The 25,882-nt window shown below is 40.9% G+C and overlaps 1 protein-coding gene across 2 annotated transcripts; it reads left to right on the plus strand.

The window, feature by feature from the left end:
* The first annotated feature begins 204 nt into the window (after positions 1-204).
* Positions 205-15,945, plus strand: IL17F (interleukin 17F). 2 transcript variants are annotated; one of them, XM_053222691.1, is made up of 4 exons: positions 205-353; positions 7,096-7,163; positions 13,806-14,014; positions 15,117-15,945. In XM_053222691.1, exons 2-4 carry the CDS (start codon positions 7,140-7,142, stop codon positions 15,355-15,357), a joined length of 474 nt encoding a protein of 157 aa, XP_053078666.1. In that variant the 5' UTR covers positions 205-353; positions 7,096-7,139; the 3' UTR covers positions 15,358-15,945. The 2 variants fall into 2 exon arrangements, with proteins under 2 accessions (XP_053078666.1, XP_026912155.2); XM_027056354.2 differs by lacking the exons at positions 205-353; positions 7,096-7,163 and adding an exon at positions 8,682-9,099.
* Positions 15,946-25,882: the final 9,937 nt, after the last annotated feature.

A 25,882-nucleotide genomic window follows, 5' to 3' on the forward strand; every position in this document is an offset into this window, starting at 1 on the left:
AATACCAAATTTTGGGGGTGCCTCGGTTGGGCCTCTGACTTCGGCTCAGGTCGTGATCTAACGTCTCATAAGTTCGAGCCCTGCATTGGGCTCTGTGCTGACAGCTCAGAGCCTGGAGCCTGCTTCCAATTCTGTGTCTCCCTCTCTCTCTCTGCCCCTCCTCCACTCATACTCTGTCTCTCTCTCAAAAATAAACATTAAAATATCAAAAAAAATTTTTTTTTTGGTTTTCACAGGATCCCAAAGTTTGAAAAGATGTTGATGGAGGTCCAGTCCAAAGAGCCACCTAATCTATGATTGCCCATTGGAATGTCACTACCTGATGTTCGCTAGCGTCTTGGTGTGACCTTCTGGTGAGAGTCCAGTTTCTCTCCATTTCACAAAACTTCCAAATACTTGAAGATAATATTATGTGTCTATAAGTTTTTCTCTGGTTCAAAATAACCCTCTTTAATTAATAATTTTTTGGGCAGCCCACCTGATGTGTTAGGAATTGAAATTAATGCAGGAGAGGAAAATCTCTCTCCTCTACCCTCCTAGATTCTGTACCTGGGCCTTGTAAATTACACTGACAAAAGACAGATTAGCAGGAGAAAGAGTTTATTATGCATGCATATGGAGCCCTTTATAGAAGAGATAGGAAGGACCAAAAAAAATGGTTAGAGCTGGGGCTTATGTACTATTTTAACAAAGAGTGATTAACTGTGGAAAAGTACGCAAAGTTTCGACTTCTAGTAGAAGTAAATTGTGGGAAGGTAAATTGATGGGGGAAGCTAATAAAAAATTAAAGCTATTTAGTGGGATTTGTTATACAGACTCAAGTTTGTACCTTCACCATTGATGAAAAAGAGATAACTCCCATGATTAAGAGTTATCCTTCTCTTCCTACTATGGGACAGGGAGACACCATTATAAATGAAAATATATGTTACCTTTACAAAGGGAAATTTATGCCCTGCTTTTAGACAGAAAGGGGGAGGGCAGAGAGCTTTTCCTGCATATTTTATGGTGGCATACTCTGATCCCCTTCATTAGCAAAAAACTAGGTGGAAGAAGAAATAAACTAGTGTCAACATTAAATCAAGTGAATAAATATTCATAGAGTACTAGCTGTGAATAGGATATTTTGCTAGGGGTGCGGGAGTGGTGGGAACATAGAGCAGAAATCACAGCTGTCTCCTTGAAAGAGTTTAAGATCCAGGGAACACATCAGGCATAAACACTTGAAAACTTAAAAAGCCAAAGCACATACACATAGCTGGTCAAGTGGACCGTAGAAAAGTTGTATCTAAGTAAATGCTAATTGAAATGCCATGAGAGTTAAGTTGAGCCATCAGAAGAGGGAAAGACACAATGGGAGATGGAAGGTCAGAGGAGATGGATTTTGAGGATGAGGCTAGGAATTTATGGAGAACCTCAATGAGCAGAAAGAACTGAAGGGGACATTCCAAGGAAAAGGAACTGGCCCAGAGAGAGGAGGGCTCAAATACAAAACATTTTGTGGAGCAGAAGCTGAAAAACAAAGTTTCCCTCACATGGCAAGTTTGAGAAGGTGACTTCTTTCATGAATTAGGCTGGGGCCACACATAAGATTTGGGCCAGTGTCTAAGGAATTGGCAGTGTAATCTAGAGGCAAGAAGGGAGTGCAACGTCATCTTTCTGGGGCCAGACTTGCCATCTCAACTTACCACCTCAAAACTTTGCTGGTTGTCAGTATGACAACAGTGGGGAAGTCCAGGAGCAAACGTTGTTGATCCCCTGGTTCCTGTATGACCCTGGTAGAAACAAGCTGAGGAGAAATTTTAGTGAGAGGAAGCCAGGAAAATTCGACAGCATTCGATAGACACTCACTCGGGCTTTCCCCAGTCCCCGCACTTGGGTCTTCTGTTGACTAATTCCATCCACCTCGATGCAGGAAATCAGCTTGGCTGCTGAGTAAGTGAAAGTCTGCACGAAACCTGAGTTGCCTACAGCTAGCCTGTGGGTAGCTTGGTTAGGCCACCCCAAAGCACCTGCTACTGAATTGTGACATGGAACTATCTTGCTGTCCGATTCTCTATCCTGCCCTCACCAAGGAACATTCTAGGGTAGAATAGGTATGGTTCTTAGCTATGAGGGGGTGCAGCTTTGAGATTTAAGGCTCAGGTTTCCTTATTCCGATCACTCTTTCAGGGTACTTGACTCACCATTTCTGTTGTAGACAACGTAATGTGTCTAGCAAACTCTACTGTAATTTTACGGGAAGTCTCGCACTTTTTAAAAATGTTCCGTAAAGCTGTGTATCCCAGACTTTCATGTGATGTAAATCTTGTGAAAATTCAGAGTCTGATTCAATAGGTTTGGGGTGAGGGCCTGAGATTCTACTTTTTTTTTTTAATATATATTTTTAGGTACTTTTCTATGAGTGTACATTTACACGTACATACATATACATACATGGATATACATAGTGTGCATATATCCATACAAAGTAAGGTCATACATTATATGAACTATGTCTTGATATTTTCAACAAATGTTACAACAGAAGTATTTTTAAAGTTATTAAATCTTCTCAGAAAGCAGTTTCTAATGGCTACAAAGATTCTATCATTACACAGAATGACATTTACTTAACCGTTACTCTATTGTTGGAAATCTAGGGCATTTTCATTTTCCCCCTCTCAATATTCTTTTATGTGGATATTTGAGTGTGTTTCTGTTTCTTTAGAACAATTCCCGAGGGTGGAACTTTTTTTTAGGTTTTTGTTGCATGTTATTACATGACCTACACGAAATTGTACCAAACACTCCTGGCTGTCACACCTGAAAGTATCCCCTTTCCCTATTCTATTAATATTGCATGTTTAAAAATCCATGCCAGGGGCGCCTGGGTGGCTCAGTCGGTTAAGCGGCTGACTTCGGCTCAGGTCATGATCTCCCGGTGCGTGAGTTCAAGCCCCGCCTCGGGCTCTGTGCTGACATCTCAGAGCATGGAGCCTGTTTCAGATTCTGTGTCTCCCTCTCTCTGACCCTCCCCGGTTCATGCTCTGTCTCTGTCTGTCTCAAAAATAAATAAACGTTAAAAAAAAAATTAAAAAAATCCATGCCAATTTGAGAGGCTAAATATGGTTATCTTATTCTAATTTGCATTACTTTGATTACTCTTGAGGTTAAACTATTTTTTCATATATTATCTATTTTAATTTTTTAGTGTACACTGATTTCTTTTTTCTTGTTTAATTGAGATATAATTGATACATAACATATTTGTTTCAAGTGTACAAGGATTTGATATTTGTATCTATTGTGAAATGATTGCCACAAGTAAGCCTAGTTAATATCCATCAACCAAGATTCTACCTTTTTAACAAGTTCCCGGGGGCTAGCGAGCTGGATGCTGCTGGTCCCAGGATCAACTCAGCAGCCAAGCCCTCCTGGATGGTGGGGGAGTAGGGATGGTCCTTACTGTCTCACTGCAAGTTTTTGCTTGCTCCACTCTTGCTGCCTCTGTTCCCGAGACTGCTATATTCTCTCTTCACATCACTTTGCAGCTATGTAGACATCATAGGACTATTTTATGTCTAACAAATTTTAGGTGTAGAATTAATGGAAGAGAATTAAAACACATGGAGACATGGAAACAATTTGAAGATAAGCCTCATGCGTCTATAAAGTTTCCCTGCTATGGCAGCCACCACAATTTCTTACTGGCATCCCTCCATTTCTCTTCCTTCTGGGGTAACTCAAATTCCTATTATTTGTATGTGTAGCGACCTCCCTCTTTGTTTCTGTTTTGGAAGAAGAGCATTTTCCTCTCTATATTCGCCCTGGATAGAGGTAGGCTCTATCACTGTTCTTCCCAAAAGGCCCACGGTCAGTTCTCTCCAAAACAGAAGTACCATCTGGTCTGACATAAAATTCATGGCACTCCTGGGTGGAGGAAACTGTCATGGTGATTTTCTTGTTTTTTTGGACAGTACTTTTATTTTTCTTCTGACCCATGTTAGGTACCCAGCCCAGTGGTACAGAGTGAACATTTAACAAATGGTGTTTTTGTTAACAAGGAGATAAAACTCTGGTGCAAAAAGCCTCCACAGTCCAGAGAATAGACTCAGAATTGAGGGGTCGGTCCTCATTTGATTTGGAACTTTCTGCAGTGACCTCAACCTTGTTTTACACAGGATTCTCACACAGCACCCCAGAGAAACTCCTTTCCTAAGTCTTTCCCTCCCCCCTTACTTTTCTTCTTTGTCAGCTTTTGTCTCCAATCCCCTTCCTTCATGTCTCTTCACTGTAACTCTTCACACAGATTCATTTTTTCATCAGATGATCAGGAATTGTACTCTTTTTTAAGACAGACACAGAGAAAGAGAGAGAGGGACTGGAGGGCTAGGGAGAGAAGAGAAAGTTACAGAGAGAAGGGAAAGGAGGGCTTCCATGTTTTTTATCCTTTGTTGACTTAAGGCCACATAATTCCCATGCCCACAAACATCAATATATGAAAACCCCAGCACCGTATTTTCATCTGACCAATGATCGTTATAATAAACTCTTTATAGTGTTTAAACCAAAAGTAAAGTTTTTTGTTCTTGAAAATCTTTCCATAGTGAAAATATGTTAAACTTAAAGGGGGGTTAGTTGCTATGGAATGTGATCTTATGGAGATTCTAGAAAGCACATAATGTACTTGAATTTGGCTTCCAACAAAATAGGTAAAACTGAGTTAATAGGCACAAAGAATACTGGAGCTGAAGATAATAACCTTCTGCATTAAAAGAGGGAAAAAGGAATTGTGGAATTTATGGAATCTGTAGCTTTACAGGAACAGATGCTATCATATCACCACACGGTTTTATTCAATAGAGGATAGAGAGGTAATGTTATGAAAGGGAATGGGACATGGACTTTCTAAATGATCTAGGGACTAAAAAAGGCAAAATAAACCATGTATTTGATTAGCTTGAATAGTCTGAGCAGAGGAAGAATTTTTATGCTTGAAGAGGAGAAGAGGTGCAAGAAACTTGAAGTTTGAGGTTGACAATAAAAGCCATAATACTTTGAGGCAATTCTGACCCAATGATCTTCACCTATGTTCAGAAAGGTCTGACTAACATAAATAAGTGCTCAGTTTATTTTTTGCAGTTAATTCCTAGTTAATATTCTTTAGATCTAGTATATGATAACATTATATAACTGGCTATTTGATATGGAGTCAGAGGTCTGATAAAAAATGAAAATCCACAGAAAAGCCTGTTAAATTATTTAATGTTTTGATCCATCAGTTTAGATGGGGGTAAGACACTTTCATTTACACAGAGAGAATGGGCGATGCACAGTAGTTCTGGTGTGTAGAAACCTTGAAATCCTGCTTGGTTGACATTGTGGGGATCCCATAGCCAGGGCATGTGGGCTATTCTTTGATTAGACCCTGATTCTGTTTTTTGAGAGAGGATCACCTCTTCCCAAGGATGTAGTGTGGTCCTTGGCTCCACCTCCTGGGAGTTTTCTTCCCCCAGTAATCTGCCCACATCTGAAAGAGTGTTGGCAAATATACCTTCCTTGGGCCTTTGCACTCCTAGATGGTTATGGGGCTGACAGTTGGCTTGTGATTAACTTTGAGAACTCTCTCAAAAACTTAGTAAACTTTCATCTAAGTTGGTTCTTTTTGTGCCATAATTCCTAGAACATCTCTATGTCTTTGCTTTTTCATTGCCGTAAGTTTCCCTGTCTTGATTTAATGGTAGATTATTAGAACTACACACTTACATTCTTTATTCCGAGTCCTTTTATCCAATTAAAAGAACTTATTAGATGCTTCATTTAGATTCTTGCCTGTAGGAAGTTTATTTGATTGACAGGTTTTACCTGGCATTTCTCCCTCAAAGACTTTTTTCAATCTTATCTTTTGCTTTTGGGGGATAGAAATATTTTGGGTTTTTTTTTTTTCCAAGGCTCTGAATTTCTGGACTCTTCATTTTCTTTCATTTTCTTCCTTAGGCTACCTTGCCAAATGCAGACAGTAGCATCTAACATACAACTTTCTGTTTTCTCATCTCTTCCTCTAGAGCTCTTATTGTACCTCTAGGTTATTGCAAGCAATAATTTTACCAAGTGTTTTGTCATTGCATACTGTGGGTCATCATTTCGCTAGCCTATGATTTCCTTGTCATTTCAGCCTCCTGCCTGACCATTAGAGATCATGCCACTATTTTAGCCTTTTGCTGCGGTAGAGGAGCTACCATACCCATTGTAGCTCAATTTCCATACCCATATGTATACTGCTAGGTTATGACAGCTTATCCTGATCACATTCAGCTTTTTTGGGGATAAAATCTGTCCAAGGTTGGATTTGTAAAACTAAATGTGTACGTTTAGCTATCAGTATCCCCAACCATCTCGTTATTATCTTATTGGCTAGTATATGTGTATTTGCTTTCTTTCTATAACTAGATTTTAAAATCATTAAGGTAGAGACTATAATAGTACAGTCTATTTCCTGTAAGAGTAACCCCAACAGACATGTAGCATGGCTTCCAGCACATGGTAGGGCATAAAAAGTCTTGCTAACTTGGATGTTTGACCAGCTATAATATTTTACCACACATGAGGCTGTGTGTACCCCATTCTTGGAACTACAACATCTTATGTTGTCTCTTTCTGTGGGTAGAGTGTCCTGGCTGTCAGTAAGTTGAATGACAGTTCCACTTGTATTACTAAAACTTCTAAAGGTGGTAACAGCTTGGGTCATGGGTGGTACAGGGGCAGTGAAGGCCTTCCACCATAGACAGCTGTGTGTTCATCATATAATCATTATTGTGCCCCCAGTATTTGCACATAATTTACAGTGTGAGAAGTGTGTAATAAATGTTAGATGAAATAATGATCTGGATCTGTTGATTGAGTTTGAACTTGGTGATAGCTGGTTACTAGTTTGACATCCTGATGAGTTACTTATTTTTACCTTGATGAGGGAAAACGTTGTGACTGCTGGATGTAAGAGGTCAGTTTCCTATTTACATAAAGGGCCATTTAGTTCTCTGAAGTGCAGCAAGTCTTCTTGTATTGAACCAGGCACTCTTAATTCAAAGTGACTTACTTGTTCCTTCTTTCAAGAGAGCTGGTGAAGAAGTCTTCTATGTGTTGAGGTATCACTCTGAATGGAGAAGAGACCACCAAAGAAAGTAAGTAATTAAACCCACTCGATTTAATATGCTTTTAAGGATATATTGTATATATTGCTTTGGTAGCATGACTGATAATTAAATTTGAAAACATGGCTCTTGATTTATGTGCTGGCTTTACTGAGTATATAGAAGGACATATCTGGCATGGTCTTGGAAATTCCCTACACAGTAGGCTTAGGGGCTTCAGGCTGGCTGGAAGGCGCTGGCTAGGAGACTTGTCTTGAATCTCTATATGCATAGAAAATGTACTGTTTTAATTTAGGTCTTATATTTGGAGGTGTATATTTAGAGAAGGAGGCTGGTATAGATTATTGGGGGGGGGTACTAAAGTTACTGTAAGTCCATGAAGACCTCAGAAACATATACAGAAGTATGATAGACTAAATATGAGCACAGAGGTAATGAGGAAGGGAATGATGCCTGAAAGGATGATTCAAAGAAGTCTTCTTATAGGAGTTAAACTTCTGATTGTTCCAGGGGAGAGGTGCAGAGAAGAATCCAGAGGTATGGGGAGGAGAAATATGGATGAAAGGCTCATGATCACAGAAGAATTTTGATTGGTCTTGGAGGGGCTTCCAATGAATCCAAGAGCTGCTTCCTTTTCATTTCCTTCATTTAAAGAAAATGGAGGAAAGTTGTTCAAACGTGTTGTGATAGAGGAAAATGACTTACCATGCTGGAATGTGCCTTGCCTTTTTAATTTTTTTTTTCAACGTTTATTTATTTTTGGGACAGAGAGAGACAGAGCATGAACGGGGGAGGGGCAGAGAGAGAGGGAGACACAGAATCGGAAACAGGCTCCAGGCTCTGAGCCATCAGCCCAGAGCTTGACGCGGGGCTCGAACTCACGGACCGCGAGATCGTGACCTGGCTGAAGTCGGACGCTTAACCGACTGCGCCACCCAGGCGCCCTGCCTTGCCTTTTTAAAAGAGCACGTGTAGTTTTACCTGGTCTTACTGGGGATTAAAAAAAAAAAAAAAGAAATTAAGATACTGTTACTTCAGAAATGTCTGTGTATCCCTAGGATACAATACCTGACATATAATATGTACTTAATAAATGTTTGCTGACTTGAACGGAACTGAGAAAAATTAACTTTCCATAGGTCATTTAAAATTATGTTAGAGCATTTAAAGGCTCTACTTGCTAATTCATTTTTGTTAAAAAAAAAAAATCTTAATCAGAGATGGCCAAGATAATGGACACTGTATGTTATATGAAAATGATTATTTATTAAGTATCAATAGGATTTTAAGCATGGGGTTAAAATAGAATTTGTTCAGGGAGTCGAGGAAACTACCTGGGGAAATAATTTTGAATCTCTCACTGATGTCATTAATTTCTTTGGTTTTGCTTTCTCACTCAAAAATGGACTAAAGATAGTCCTCTCATTTAATATCAAGGATCCTCTAAGGATGACATACCTTTCACTTAAATCATGGTTCATATCCTATGAAGGAAAGTAGAACATATGGTACATGACAAGAGTTGTTAGCCATTTGTGGAAGAACATAAAAGATCATGACAGCAATTTGTAATTTGGTTCATCTCTGTAGTAAATTAGTTAAGAATTTTGCTGTAATTTGAGGCCAATGGGGGTAGAGGTGGGGTGGAAGAAAAGGAAGATTTGGCCCTTTTTCCGCCATCCCTTTTAGGGTCCCTCTCTGATTCCTCTTCAGGAAATGTAATAGAGGAAAAAAAAAAAACTACATTCGTCAGTAATTCTGGGGTAACCACAACTTAGACAGTAAGCAGGTCAATCGAAATAAGGACAGTGATTGCTATAAAACCGACAGGTGCTCTCATTGACACAGCACAGGCGACATTTGACACGGGGCGACACCACACACACATACATACAGGAAGAATTTACTACACAAAGCAGACAACCAGAGCAAAATGACAAAGACCATCCTGCGCAACATAGCCATGGTGAGTAAAAATAATTGCTGTTCAGTAGCGGTCAGCCCTAGGATTTCAGGATAGCAGATTTCTAAGGAATTAGGTTTGATTGGGGTCTTTATTGGTATTCTTTCTTAAAAGCAGAACCGACTTTAATTTTGATCCCTGTCTGGTGGAGGAAAAAGAAAAAAATAACTAGAAGTTATAATGGGGTATAAAACATAGCTCCTCATGTGGTGGCTTTTGCATAGGTGATTGATAGCTTGCTCACTCTTGATGTCACAGACAGCTGAACATGATCTCTCCTGTGGCCACCATTATAGAGTTAGGTTGGTCTAAAACTCTTATTTCATGGTGAGGACTTCCAGCCTCTTAGGATCTGTACACATGTATTTTAGCCAAGGATAGTGAGGCTCCAGGAGGTTTAATGACTCCCCTAAGACTATAAGTAGACAAAGAGTGCCCAGGATGAAAGAAGTGGAACCACCCAGTGTTGACCTTTGGATAGCTCCCAGAGGAGGGAAATTGGCTGTGCCTAAGACAGCTGATTATTTTTGAATTGTCTCATTTCTCATGGAGGAGAGAGAGATGTTAGTATAATGGAAAGCACCTCTTTTGGGTCTAGAATCTTGCCTGACATCAATCAGGTAAAGGCTGGGAAGAATATAATTTAGAGGAGCTTGAAAACAGGGCTTGGGAAATTATTCACCATATTATTGGCTTAAATAAACCCTCTTTTTTTTTTTTTTCTCCATTTACAAGCCACGTCATTTAAAAGAGCTTGGATTTCATAAAAGGTCATAGTATATGGTGATGATAACACCATATTTAGGTATTTTAGAGATGACCAGAAATGCAGCCAAGTGTAACAGTTTGAGAGCACATAGGCTTTGGAGTCAGTCCTAGATCCACTACTTACTAAATGTGGGATTTGGGATCAATTACTTAGCTTCTCTGTGCATAATTATTCCCCTTGTCTGTAAAGGGGACTAATAATGGTATCTCCCTCATATGTTTTTTTTGGGGGGATTAATTAGTATCATAGAGAATGACTAAATCTGTACTCTGAAATGGCTTAGTTTTTAGTTAAATTGGTAATTTTAATATAACAACCAATAAGGATCGAGAAAGCATTCAATGTGTAAAATATTAATATTATTATTTTTACATCTGAGTCTCTTGTCAACCCCAGGAAGTAGATTGGGATTAGTTTCCCCATTATACAAATGAAAAAAAAAAAAAAAGGTCAATTGAGTCGAGTGATTTAACATCACTGGGTACTGTACACATAAGAACTGGGACATGAATCTAGGTTTACTGGCTTCAAGTACAGTATGCTTTTCCTCAAATGGTTCAGAGGCAAGGTTTCTAAATTCAAAGACCTTGTGTCTAAAAAAAATCTATCGGGTAGCTTTGTACTCCAAAGCCATTTCTATTTCTGGTTTGAAGTAATCTGTTGGACCATCGGCAAGAAACATGGTGATGCAAGGGGCATTAGAATAGGATTAGAAGCTGGAAGGTACAGGCAGGTAGAACATCCTCAGTAAGTAGTTGAGGCAGATTCTTGTGGGCTTAGGAACTGGCCAGGCTCTGGAGCACATTCCTACAGAGGTGAGCATACATTACAGACCAGTTCAGGAGACAAATACTCAGAATCTCCTGGGTGGCTCTGTCGGTTAAGCGTCCGACTTTGGCTCGGGTCATGATCTCACAGTTCGTGAGTTCAAGCCCCACATCGGGCTCTGTGCTCACAGCTCAGAGTCTGGAGCTTGCTTCGGATTCTTTGTCTCCCTCTCTCTCTGCCCCTCCCCTGTTCGTGCTCTGTCTCTCTATTTCTCCCCCCAAACAAGTAAAAATTAAAAAGAACTAAAATTAAAAAAGAAGACAAATACTCAGATAGTCTCAGGTGAGCCTGAGAGTCAGGCCATCAGTGTCTTGATACTGCCCACCTTCACTAGTGCATTCTCTTGCTTCTGTTCCTAGTGTACAGAACAGGAGTAATATCTGTGTATCTGCCTCATAGGTGGCCTGTAAGAATTCAAATCTATAAGATGCTCTGAACCTCTCAGAGAAGAAGTGCTGTATGTGTCATTTTCTTAAGATTCAGCAAGAGCCATATCAGAGCCCCTGCTCTGTAGTGCATAACCACTAAAATCTACAGTTTCGGATCAAAAGCTTTGTGGAGCAAACTAGAGTGATATGCAGGCATTATCTGATTTCCTGATAAAGAGCTGTGTGACCTACAACGCTCATGCAATTCTGACACGGCTGTTCACATTGCTTAAAATGCTTGCCTCCTCTTGGGAGGCAAAGCTAAGACTAAAGCACCACGACTGGCTTTATATTGACAATAATAATGAACTTTAGTATCAATGGTACTGACCACTGACACCTAGGATTGAGTCCCCTGACTGATACCAACAAGCTGGTGAACTCAATGAAGCTGTTTGTTACTTTTCGGGCATGACTCTTACCGGTGTCATTGGGATAATTAATACTAGCTCTGCCTACTTCGTGAGGTGGTTGTGAGAATCCAGTATTCAAAGAGATGTGAAAGTGTGTTCTAAAATACTCCAAGAACATAAGCAAATATAATGATTTGTTAGAAGCATGGAAATTATTGCTGAATCACATAACCATAAGATATAGTTACTTTAAAGCTTTGATAATGAAAGTGAGAAGTGACTCAGTGAATGTGATACTAAAGATAAAAGATGAAAACACACAGGAGGAATTTTCTTAAGAAACCCAAGGGACGCCTGGGTGGCTCAGTCAGGTAAGCATCCGACCCTCGATTTTACGGTTGTGAGATCAAGCCCCACATTGGGTTCTTTGCTGGGCACGAAGACTGCTTACGATTCTCTCTGTCCCTCTCCCTCTGGCCCTCCCCGGCTTGGGAGTGCTTTCTGTCTCTCTCTCAAAAAAGAAAAAAAAGAAACCTTAAAGAAGTAACTGGTAGGCTTGGGAAGTTACCTAAGAACCCTCTGGTCTACAAGAGCATCCTTTAACTTTTTAAAGTTTATTTCATAGCTCTAGACAGAAGATCCATGAGGGCAAATTCCACATCTTTCCTGTTCATTGTGTGTCATTAGCACAATGTCTACTTAATGTCCCCCTGTGTTGAATACTTACCACATGCTGGCAGTGCGAATGGCAGTTAGTCAGAGTCCTGAAACTGAGTTATGGACCCAGGACATCTGACTCCAGAGCATGTATCTTGAGTCACCACACTATACAGTTGAGAAAAAGTTGCTGAATGAATGAATGATTGTAGTAGATGAAAGTAGACAACTGCTGATTATCTGAAGGCAGATCAGCCTCATTTGGGCTTATCTGGGTCAATCTTGCTTTCAACTTCTTTTTAGTGTCACCTACCTTCATACGGCAAGTTGACACCATGACCTTTCCCTTTAGTCTTGTCATTTCTTGCCTCCAGCATCTGTAAAATATAAAAAGGAGGTCCTTTAAATGGACATGTCTAATAACCTCCCCTACCTTAACCCATGGAAAGTGTGAGCCTGAACAACATTGAGCCCAGAGAATGAAAGCAACCCAGATTCAGCTCCTTTTCTGCATCATGTTGAGAGTCGGTAATGGGCCTTGTCCATCCCCAGTAAGGGTTGGTGGTAATGGTGGGGTGAGCAGAGCATGGGTGTGACAAAAGGAAGCTAGAGAGATTTTTACCTCTTCTTTTAGGTAGGTCTTCACAGAGCACTTTCTTTGTGCATTCCTGTAATACCAGATAAACTGATATTTCAATGTAAGTAGGAAAAATATATGTTTCAGAGCTAAAGACAAATAGTTTCCATATTCTCTGTAATTGTGCATCATTAGTGGCTCTGCTTCTTTCAATTAACATGGATAATTGGAACTTTGCTATAGTTGGTTTTGCACAGTGCTTTTCTTAGTGCTTTGAGTTTAAATATATTGTTAATTTAACTGTATTTTTTTTTTTCATTTCATTCATCCAGCAAGTATTTGTGGAACACCTGTTCTAGGACATGTTCTCCTGCAGGAACTTATAATCCAATAGGTGTATATCTGACATGAACACAGTACATTTTCAGACAGTAAAGAAATGACACTTGAATGCTAGATGGCAAGTGCTTTATGGCTGAAGGAAAATGAACGTATTTTTAATTGAATGACTTTAGAGATGGTTCCTAGAGAAGGCTACCTCTGAGTGGGGCCTTGATGGAAGTGTAGGGTTTGGATAGATAGATGTGGGGGCAGTGTATTCTACGTGGAGAGATGGCTGGCTGGGAGGAAGGAGAATTCATGAAATACAAGGTTGGAACTAAAAACAAGAGCTATCATTTATTAATCCTTTATTTTTATTAGATAAATTTATAGGTACTTTATATAGAACATTAGATTTAATCTTGTGAATATTATTATGAAGGGAGTATTATAACCCAGTTGGAAAGAAGAGAAACCAGAGATTCAGTGATGAGGCCAGGTCAAGATTTAAACCCAGTCTCAGGTCCTTATAAGCTTTCTGTCCCACTGTTGAGGAAGTCTCAGACTGTGGGAGTCTCAATCACCAGGCTAATGAGGATATACTCAGTTTGGCACCCTGATATCTTCATGTATGACTATTCCCGTTTTCAGGTGAGGACCTGAGATTCAGAGAGAAGCCCTGGTCCCACAAAAGACTGGGGATGCTGAGTTCAGCTAGAGGATGAGAGCAACTGACACCAGAGTTCCAAACCAACTCAACTTTCTCTATTTTGCAGGTTAAGTCCCTGCTGCTGTTGATGTTGGGGCTCACCCTCGTGAGGGAGGTGACAGCCCGGAAAAACCCTAAAGCAGGGGATACAGCCCTGTGCCCTCCCCTGGAGGATAACAGCGTGAGGGTCGACATTCGCATCCTCAGGCAAAACCAGGGGGGTATTTCCATCTCAAATGATTTCCAGAACCGCTCCAGTTCCCCCTGGGATTACAAGTAAGTGCAAATGAGACTGATCTTCACGTTCTTTTGAAAAACATGTTTATTTATTCTAATCATAAAGTAGAGAATTTAGAAAATATAGAAAAAAATAAAAGCCCTAATATTTGCTCTTAAAAACAGAAATCCCACTTTGCCTGGGAGCTCACAGTTTGCTTTTCTGGCTAGGTTCTCCTGTATGGTCAGAGGTCCTACTGTTTTGCTTGTAACTTCTCATTGACTCTCTGCCTTTGCCTGCTCCACGCAGCCCTGGGTTGGTATTTACAAACTTTCTGTCTTGGAAGAGGGGGCTCTTTAAAGCAGCCCATGTAATAACCTTTGCATCTGAATAAGTGGGAGCCAGAAAAGTCCATTTGGAGTGCTCCACTCAGATTAGATATCAGCCTGCAAGGAAAGGTGAGGAGGGCAGAGTGAGAGGCCCGTTTGGGGATGGGATGTCCAGGGTACTGTCCTGTGATGCCATCTGACGTGCCAGATCTTGGAATAGCAAGGTCTCATCTACATGCTCCAAATACAAGTATGAAAACAGATTCCAGGGACAATTAGAAGGGCTTCTGGGGCTGCCTGAATTGCTTCCCACAGGAAAGGAGTGGCAAGTTGGCTGGCATGGCTTTGCTGCCTTTGTGTCCCCTGGCAGAGCGGGTATTCAGGAAGAAACTGAGAGTATGTGGTGCATTCACAGACCTCTGGGGCTTTGGTTTTCCTCTCCAAGCAGCAGGCTTTGTAGACTGTATATTAGACTGACTAGTCATGTTCCATATCTAGGCAAAGGATGAAAACTAAATAATAGCAACAGGGCAATGAAAAAGAAAAGATCTGACATTTATTGAATGCCAATATTTCAGTGTAGCGTTTTGTGTGCATTTGTATCACTGAATATTCTCAACCATTCCATGAAAGAGACCTATGAGAATCTCCATTTTAGAGTGGAAGAAACAGGCTTTGGCAGTTAAACACCTGCCGGAGGGCAGTGTATGAATCCAGGCCAGCTGGCTACAGCCCTGGGTTGCAGGTGAGCAGCCAGCGCTACGGGGCTCTCACTTTTGTCCATCTCCATCTCCCTTGTCTCACCACCTGCTTTCATCTGCTCCTCCTGCAGCATCACCCGGGACCCCAACCGGTTCCCCTCGGAGATCGTGGAGGCCCAGTGCAGGCACTCGGGCTGCATCAACGCCGAGGGGCAGGAAGACAGCTCCATGAATTCCGTTCCCATCCAGCAGGAATTCCTGGTCCTGCGGAGGGAACCCCAGGGCTGCTCTCGCACCTTCCGGCTGGAGAAGGTGCGGGTGACTGTGGGCTGTACCTGTGTCACCCCCATCGTCCGCTACGTGCGCGCCTGAACGGCCGCTTGGCTGAAGAAGCTGGAAAATGCCATTCCTTACCCAGCGCTCTTCAGCCAGTCCTGTGCGGTCCCAATTTTCTCCACTTCATAGGCCTCTTGATAAGACCTGTGCGGAATTCTCAAAGCTCTGTAGTAGGTATAGTGTTAGGTTTCTGGGGCGCCTCCAAATCATAGCATAGTCCTGAGCGGTTCCACTGCCCCAGCCCCCTGAAAATGGCCGGAGGAGAATGAAGGCGCCCTTGGCCTGCTCTGTTTACGTGCAGCGATGACCACTTCCTAGCCCATCAAGACTGTGATATGGTGCCACTCCCCGAGAATTCTGTTGGCAAATTGGGGCTCTGTGCCATGTGGATGAAAATGTAAAAAATACAACCACAATGTAAGAGTGTGTGGGAGGGACTGTGCAGGGTGGGGTGGGAAGGATGGGGATAAGGATCTAGGGCATATGTTTATTAAACATTTGCTAAACACAGAAGTTGGCCTGATACTTACATTTGTAAGGAAACTCTCTGTATATTTATGATATATTGGTTATATAAAATTTTAGGAGAAAAATTAACATATCTAGTACTAATGTAATAAAGTATTCATGATTGAAAAATACTTTAGGTGTTTGTTTCCAGTCTTGACCTATACTCACAGAGCTTATAACCATAAAGATTTTGAAATTCTATATACTTATTTGTTTTTCACATTTCCTCATCAGTTTTTCATCAGAGGCTACTGTTAGAGTTATTATTATTAGTGTGTATGTGGCAGTGTGTGTGTGTGTGTGTGTGTGAGAGAGAGAGAGAGAGAGAGATCTTGGAGACTTTTTTCTCAGCTTTATTGAGGTATAATTGACAGATAATATTATGTAAGTTTATGGTATACAGCATGATGATTTGTCTCTCTGTCTCTCTATTTCTCTCTCTCTATAGTGAACTGGTTACCACAGTAAGGTAGTGAACACTTCCATCACCTCATATAGTTACCTCTGTGTATTTATGTTTATGGAGAACATTTAAGATCTCTCTGCAAATGGCAAGCATACAATAAATACAGTATTGATAACTATGGTTACCACACTATACATTAAACCTCCAGAACGTATTCGTCTTATAAATAAATTCATACTCTTTGACCAACATCTTCTCATTTCTCTGCCCCCACCCCCCAGCTTCTGGCAACTACAGTTCTCTCTGTTTGTATGAGATGGAGAGTTATTTTATTATTAAGGGTACTTGGGGGTTACATGGAGAATTAAGGAAAATGGTGTAAACAGAACTGAGTTTCCCTGGTAACTCTTTACTGCTCCGTCTTCCTGGCTACATTATTGTACAAAGTGAACATTTACTGGCCACTGTGCTAGCCACTGGAGATGCAAAGACAAATGCATATGGAAGGGCCACAGTGTTGGGACTGGCCGTCCACAGAGGCTCTGGTCATTGGAGCCATGCAATCCCTTTGCATCGTCCTCATTTAGATTTCTGGGACTTTTAGGGTCACTGGTTGTCCTTCATCCATATCTTATGCTTCTTGTGGGGGGGGCACGGAACAGGAGCCTCCAGATTCTGGTCTCCATGCCACTCTGGGGAAAAGTCAGAGGTTCTCTCATCCCTCCTTTGCCTCAACATGGCACAGCACATTTTCTCCTTAATGCTACCACTGGCTCAGAATACATCTGCATTGTTGCTACTTTTCCAGGTCCGAGGGAGAAAGTGGGGCCTAAGTTCTCACTCCCACCTGAAACTTGGCTTGAAGATAGGCTGGTGTCAGAAACCTGATACCTATCTTTAACTCTAGTTTAGATAACTTTCTTCTAGTCTAGGCGAGAGTAGAAATGGAGTAGCTGGGTAGGCTGGCTCTTCAGCTCTTGGCTGTATAATCTTTTGCTAATGGTATAAATATTGACATTTGTACTTAAAGTGTTCAAGCTCTTGAAATCTAGAAAAGATTTTCTGTCCTATCTATCAACTTCATAATTTTGCTATGAATCTCACAAGTCCATGTTGGTGTTCAAATTTGTGCAATGAATCCTTTCTCTGCTGATTATGGCACTAATTGCCCTATCCTGAGGGTAGTACTATAAAAAGTACATATAAAAATACATATAAAAAAGGGTAGGAGAAGTATACAGAGGAAGGAATTTGAAGAGGAAAAAAAAATCACACCTCTGAGTGTATCAAGATATTATTACCTTGTTATATACATGTACACATGTAATTTCAAAATAATGTGCTAAATACTATAATCAAGGTAGGAAATGATAAGAAGACACAGAGGGTGATAGCTATCCAGGAAATTTCAGAAAGGAGAAGATTTGCGCTGAAATGAATCTGAGTTGGTCTAGTGGAAAACGGGAGATGGGCATTCATAGCACAGGGAACAGTATAAGCAAACACAGAGGAACGAAGAAGCCTGGCATGTGAGGGGAACAGCAAGTAGTCCCATGTGCTCAGGATAGTGTGGACAGGGGGACATGGTGGGGAATACATATTTCTTGAAAGAATAATTGAATGAATGAATGAACATGGTGGTAGGCAAAAAACAGTAGGCAAATGGGGGCACCTGGGTGACCCAGTTGGTTAAGTGTTTGACTTTGGCTCTGGTCATGATCTTGTGGTTTGTGGGTTTGAGCCCCACGTGGGCTTCTGTGCTGACAGCTCAGAACGTGGAGCCTGCTTTGGATTCTCTCTCTCTCTCTCTCTCTCTCTCTCTCTGTCCCTCCTCTGCTTGTGTTCTCTCTCTTTCTCTCTCAAAAATAATTAAAAAACATTAAAAAAAGAAATTAAAAAAAAAGAACAGTAGGCAAACGGTCCACTTGTGAAAGGTTTTGTGTGCTCTATTACAGATGTGATGAGCATAGCTGTATCTCATAAGGTAATTTTGGCAGTAGTGAACAAACGGGATCAGAAACCTGAGGCCAGTGAGAAGACCAGAGAGGTGACAGCTCCTCTCAGAGCTGGGTGGGATCCTGCAGATCACCTGGCTGGCCTTTCTCATTTGCACATGAGGCCCAGAGCAATGAGGCAACTTGCTCAAGGTCACTTGGAGTAGTTACTGGCAGAAACAAATTTAATGACTCCAGGTTCATGATTTTCTATGTTGGATTTGCAGCACTCAGTAATGTTTCCGGTAAATACTCACATCAGTCATTTCTCTGTGCAGCCTAGGGCTGGCCCTGGGAGCCAGTAAAAAGGACTTCCACATCTCACACCTCCAAATACATGGTATGTGGTGCCCCCTGGGGTCTGGGGCCCAAGTTACAGCTTGGGCTGCGAGCTGGCTGTCATTCAGGAAATTGCACATCCTCTCCAGCTCACAAGGTGGCACACTGTACCCAGAAGTAAATGGCTCCCTTATGGGGGAATCTGTCTTTGGCAACCACTCTGAGACACTGCTGAGCAGCCTGTGTTCCTCAGCGCCGAGTCTAGCTTTCTGGGCCTCAGAGATCCTTTGTTTTGAATGCAGGAGAAATGGTCTACGTTGAGCAGTCCAGATGTTCAAATACAGCATTGCCACCATAATGTGTAGAGAGAGGAACTTTTCTTTCCACATGGAACTGGAAAACATATAGTCTTTTCTTTGATATCTAGTTCTCACTTATGATAGCTGGGCTGAGGGGAAATACATATTCTCTCTGTCTCTCTTTCCTTCCCTCTCCTTCTCTCTTTCCCTCCCCTACTCCCAAATCTGGATAAAAATCACCCTTATTTGTAATGCTTCACAGGAAAAATATCACTTGCAGTTTACAGTGAGGAAGATGATTACAAAATTGGTTTTCTTATTTTTTCCTAAGAGAAGTGGTAGAAGAAATGCATTTAATATTTAGACAGCTTTTGGTTTTGAATCCTGGTTCTACCATTTTCTGGTTATATGAATGTAGGCAATTTCGTCTTTCTGAGACTCAGCACCCTCATATGTTAAATAGGGAATAATACCTATGTTAAAGAGTAGAATGTAAAGTAATTAAAATAAAAAATGTAAAAGACTTAATACAGTACCCAGGAAATGGTAGGTACTCAGTACCTGGCAGTCATTATCCCAAGAGGTACAAAACTTACGTTTCCTATTTGCTTGGCCCCAGGAAACTCACAACCAACTTTTATGTTTAAATACCACAGCTATATTATTCCTCACGGTTATTAAATTTATACTCTCCATTTAATCTCTACACACACATACACACACACATAATTTAAGGTGATTTAAACAAAGGATTTGAACATGTTAATATTATTATATAGATCTTTTAATTCACTTACAATTTTTTTTAATGTTAATTTTTGAGAGAAACAGAGACAGAGCATGAGTGGGAAGGGGCAGAGAGAGAGGGAATCACAGAATGAGAAGCAAGCTCCAGGCTCAAGCTGTCAGCACAGAGCTCGATGCAGGGCTCGAACTCAAGAACCGCTAGATCATGACCTGAGTGGAAGTTGAACGCTTACCTGACTAAACCAACCAGGTGCCCCCACTTTAAATTAATTTGAAAGGAATAGAGGAAACTACATATTTAATACATTAAAAAAAATCCCCTTGGCCCCAAATATTCATTGTAGCCTACTCCACTGATGTCAATTGGAAGAGAAGTATTTTTTGATCCAGTAAGTCCCAGGAGTTGTACATGTTCAGCTGGACTTCCCTCAGGGTACAAAAGAACACACATTTTCTCCAACACTGAGACATTTTTTCTGGCACCCTGTTTGGTGCTAAAAGAATCACTGAAAAAGTGGTAGTTTCTGACCCTTGTTTGTGCATCTCCAAGTGACTAAAAAACCCAATCCCTCCTCCTTAAAGAGTAGCCAAGACAACAGAATTCCTTCAGTTAGTGAGAGAACTCAGGTTTGTGGTGTTGGCCCGAGGGTGGTGAGAAGAAACATTCATGTATGGGGGATTTTCCTTCATTTGTTCCTTATATTTGTGAATATGGCAATCAGGGGGTTGTACTTACCAAGTCATAACTCTGCATCTTCTTATATTTGTGGGAAGATTAAATTGCATTTAAAAGTAATAGAACCTTACTTTTCATGTCTGGAGTACTAATGTGGCCCTGGGTGCTAACCTCAATGACAATTCCATTGAGGGTTATTAAACATAACGATAATAGCAGTTCATATATGCTGAGCGTTGGCTGTGTGTAAAACAGGCACTATGCTGTTTTATGTGTATCTTAGTCTTCACATGGCATGAGTTTGGAAATATCGTTATCCTCATTTGACAGATGAGGGAACTGAGGAGTTAATTACTTGCCCAAGGTCACAAGAGCTAGTAAATATTAGCCCCGAGATTTAAACTTGCAGGGGGGGCCTGGGTGGCTCAGTCAGTTAAGTAACTGACTTCAGCTCGGGTCATGATCTTGCAGTGTGTGAGTTCGAGCCCTGACAGCTCAGAGCCTAGAGCCTATTTCAGATTCTGTGTGTCCCTCTCTCTTCCTCTCCCCCACTTGTGCTGTCTCTCTCTCTCTCTCTCTCTCTCTCTCTCTCTCTCAAAATTAACATTAAAAATTTTTTTTTAAATTAAACTTGCATTTCTTGGACTAAAGACCCGCCACTGCCTAATCATCTTATCATTCCATCTGCATGAAGTTGGATAAGTTACCTATGGCTAAAATGTTTCTTACATAGGTCACTGGAGGTTCTCAAGATTAACTCTTGATTTATGAAGAACATTGGAGATCCACTACTTGCTGCCTTTCCAGAAACACACATCTATTTACTAGTACCAGATGCATGATTTTGGTCTTGTTAAAAACTGTGATGTTTTTATCTCACTATCTCACTAACAGCACTCAGTGGGTGCTGATTTTGAGAGTTCTGCTCAGCGGTGAAGAGAAAATATTTTGAAACGAAGATTAAATTAAAGAAAAAAGGATGACTCCAATTTGAGCATAAAGGTGTTCATGCTTTCTCTTCTCTTAAAATGGACAAACATCATGGCAGTATCAGAGATCACAGTGTCATGACTGAGCATGTGACCCTGGAGCCAGATGCCAGGCTACAGTGCCAGCTCTGGCATTACTAGCTGCACTAATCTTGGGCAAGTCGCCTAATCTCTCTTTGCCTTCCTTTTCTCTACTGTAAAATGAGGGATCATGACAGTACCTACTTCACAGCATTGTTGAGAGGCTGGAATAAGATAATATATACAAGGTGCTAAGACTAGTACCTGGCATGGTACATGTGTTGTCCAGTATGTTATTAAGAGAGAAAAGTCACCCAGTATCATGCCACAATTACATATTGTTTTTCATATTTTGCTCTCTCTTCTGCTCATTTCATTTGCTGTCTCATTCTGCTCATATAAAGCTCCTTATACTGCTTTATACTGCTGTAACCACAACATGTATGCAATTTGTATTTGGTAATTTCTTACTTAACTTTACGTTTTATACATTTTCTGTGTTTCCATATAGTGTTCACAATAATATTTAGTGGCTTCATACTATTCTTTTAGGTTGATGAACCAAAATTAATATATTATTCCTTTATTTTTGTACCTTTATTTCCACTTACAAAAATTAGATAATGCTTGTAGCTGTTTTAGTTTTTTTTTATTGTGAACTATATAATGTAGACAGAGAGTATATATATGCCTTTATATATTTACAGTTGCCTTCCATGTTAAAATTCTGTGTGTGTGTGCATTTTTGTATCTAAAGCCTACCTTGAGCCAGTTATATAATCTCTTTGAACCTTGGTTTCCTCAACTGTAAAATAAGGATGACAATAAATAATACTTGTGTCATAGGATTGTGGTGTTGATTAAAAGAAAAAATGTAAATCATTACAGGAATTCTGAGATGGAACTAGCTGTTACTGGTCTTACTTGTTTAATACACTACCTTAAGCTGGGCCTATGGATAAATGCTCCTGCCTTTTAATTAATTAATTAATTAATTAATTAATTTTGAGAAGGAGACAGTGGGGGAGGGGCAGAGAGGGAGAGGGAGAGAGAGAATCTCAAGCCAGCTCCACGCTGTCAGCACAGAGCCTGATGCAGGGGCTTGAACTCATGAACTGTGAAATTATGGCTTGAGCCAAAACCAAGAGTTGGACACTTACCCGACTGAGCCACCCATGCACCCCTCCAACCTTTTAATTCTTGTTTTCATAGTTAAGTAAATCAATGCATTTGACAAAGATGGATTTATGAGTTGGTCTGGGGTTGTGGCTGTCACAAAACTTACAGACTTCCTACTCCACTGGCTTACCTCTGTGGTTTCCTTACATGCTGTCTGTAGGTGACACACCACAGCCCTTTGCATGGCCTGAAGGCAAGGACCAGCCCTTGTTTATAGTGGTGACAACACCAGAAGCCATGTAACCATTTCCCACAACCACATTCTTGTGAATTTGACAGAGACCAGACCTGGGATGGGCTATGTGTGCTGGATGTTGGAGTGGGATCCAAGTGCACCTGCCTTCCTCAGATGGGATACTTTGCTTGTGGAAAATTCCTAGTGTCCTGTGGTCCCATGCATCTGCCAATTCTACACTCCTGGGCTTTTCAGCATCTAAGGGAAAAAAGACACAGATTTCCCACAGAGCACTTGTCAATTGCCTAATTCCCTTCTGTGGTCACCCCAAACCCCAAGTGGGATCCATTAAGAAAGCAAAGTTTGCTTCCGCCGCTTGCTTTTGACTGTGCCTGCATAGGCGATGCCAGACTTCTCATTACTGTATTTGAAAATGTATAGAAAATATAATCCAGTATAAAGGGAAACAAATCCTTTGGATCTATGCTGCTTAGCTTTTGAAATCTACTAGTATAATGTGGGCTTAAAAATTTAGATGAGTCGAAGTTTTCATATGACAGTGAGTTTACTGGATGAAGAAATGATTGCATTACTCCTATACAGAAGGTGTATTCCTAATTATTCTCATTAGTACCAGAACCCTTTTTATAAAAGCTAAGACTTGTTGAGTGATTACAATAAAATGGAGTCTCTTCTAACACATGCATTTTCTCATTCAATTGTCATAATAACGCTGTGATTTCAGAACTATTAATCAGTGTCATTGTACAGAGGAGAAACTGAGGCACAGTTTGAGTGAGTACCTTTATTTTTTTTTAAGTTTATTTATTTATTTTGAGGAAGAGAGAGAGTGAGAGTGAGAGCAAAAGAGAGCAAGCAGTGGAGGTGCAGAGAGAGAGGGAAGAGAGAGAATCCCAAGTAGGCTCTGTGCTGTCAGTGCAGAGCCCCACGTGGGGCTCAGTCCCATGAACCATGAGATCATAACCTGAGCCAAAATTGAGTCAGATGCTTAGCTCACTGAGCCACCCAGGCACCCTGGGTGAGTACCTTTCTTGAGGTTATGACTCTTGCCTTTGGTTGCTAAACTACATTGTCTATCAGAGATCTGCCAAGAATCACTTGCCTGTACTGAAGTCTCTCAACCATGGAATCTTCTCAGAGGATCATTCTCTGCGAGTGGTCAAAGAGAGCATGTTAATTTCAATATTTGCTTACTCATACAATTATAGAATTTTTATGGGAAGCTCACTGGAAATATAATCAAGAGATCCTTGACTTCACCAGTTTCCATAAATACCTCAAACTGTAATGGCCTCTATCTTGTTTGTGTGGAGGAAGTGGATCCAGTCCTTTACCAGGGCCTCTTTCTCAGTGGTTTCTGGGAATCTCTGGGCAACATTCTCATTTCCCTCTAATTTTTCCCGAGGTTGCTTACTACCTTGGTGAATTGTCAGCTTTTGGACAACCAATCCCTGCCCTATTCCAATGCCTACAGGAGGAAACTTCTTTCAGGCTTTATCATTTTCTAGGGCTAGGCTATGAAAGGTTATGCTTCCATCTGGTTCTCTTAAAATGCTTATTCTGGTGGAAGCCATTCGCCATGCAAGAAGCCCAGCTACCTTCAGAATGCCATGCTGGAAAGGCCGTGTGTAGATGCTCTGGTTGACCATCCTTGCTGAGTTCCCAGACAACAGCCAGCACCAACTTCCAGGCATGTGAAAGAGCCATCTTGGACACCCAGTCTAGCTGAGACTTCAATTCACTGCAGTGCCAGCCAATATCTGAATACAACCTCATAAATAGAATCAGCCTCATTATTCATGGGGTCCAGTGAAAAATTAAAGCACACAATTCCTTGCTAAAAAATCAATAAGACTGTCAAGCAGTGCACTAAGCTAAGTGTGGGGCCCCTTTAAGAAGAGGGTCCTATGTAACTTCACAGTTTGTACCTGCACGAAGCCAGCCTGCTCACACGATCTCAGGAGAGAACTACTCAACTGAGCCCTTCCTGAAGTTTTGTGATCAAAATAAAATGGTTTACACCAGAAAATTTGGGGGTGATTTATTACAGGGCCACAGTAATCACATCATCCCCAAAGACAATTATTTTTGACTGTACCAGCCCAGCATTGTCGCACTTTCTAGTCATTCATTTAGCCTTAAATTTGTGGGTCTAGGTATGCTGGTATGCTGGGCTATACCTATGGTCCAATTCTATTTATTGTTCTGTCCTCCAGCAGGAGTTGAAAATTGTGTCTTTGTATCTTTGCTGCATTTTTTACTATCTCAACACCTGCTAATTAAAAACTCATAAGCACACACTTGTATAATCACAAGCCACAGTGCACAACACACACAGTAGATCGATAGTTCAAAAGGCATTTTTTTTTCCTGCAAAAGACAGTCTGCAGAGATGTGACTCTGCCGACAGTATAGACAGTATAGGTGACCTTTAAAATCACCTTTTACAAAAAACAATTTTATCCCCAGGAACCACATCTTCCCAAGTTGCTCCACTTTATATTTGCATAATTGAAAGACCTAATTGTGTGCATTTCTTAGAAAACAATGGGGAGTTCAAGACATTTGTGCAAGGCAAAATAAAATGCTTGCTTCTTGGAAATGCAGATTTTTTGGGGTAGTAGGCTAATTAATGACCCCCAAAGATATCCATATCTGAATCCCTGGAACTTGTGACTGTTGCCTTAAATGGCAAAAGGGCCTGTGCAGATGTGATTAAATGAAGGCTATCGAAATGGGGAGATGATCCTAGATTTTTACGGAAGACCCTAAATGTCATCACAAACATGTATATAGGAGGGGGGCAGAGGGAGATTTAACAACAGAAGAGGATAATATGATAGGTGGAGGAAGGGCCACCAGACAAGGAATGTAGCTCTAGAAGCTGTGCAGCAAATTCTCTGGAGCTTCTGGAAGGAGCACAGCCCTGTTGATAACTTGATTTCGGCCCCATAAACTGTAAGGGAATAAATATATGCTGTGTTAAGCCTCCAAGTTAGTGATAATTTCTTGCAGCACTGGTAACAAACTAATAGAGTGCATATCTGATTGTTTATTTCTTCTTTGAAAATCTTTCTTGCATGGGAAACTCTTCATCAACTTGGGTGTTTGATTAGCCTAAAGCATTGTATTCCCGGGCTGGAGGAGGAATTATTAGGCATCACCTATTGATGATCTCTGGGCCACTGTCCTTGCTGCAGAGCAGTAGTCGAGCTTCATGGTGTTCAGGCCCCTTTTTAGCCCATTCTGGACAATTTGCTTAATC

Source organism: Acinonyx jubatus, chromosome B2 (genome assembly GCF_027475565.1).
Source record: "Acinonyx jubatus isolate Ajub_Pintada_27869175 chromosome B2, VMU_Ajub_asm_v1.0, whole genome shotgun sequence".
Taxonomy (NCBI): domain Eukaryota; kingdom Metazoa; phylum Chordata; class Mammalia; order Carnivora; family Felidae; genus Acinonyx; species Acinonyx jubatus.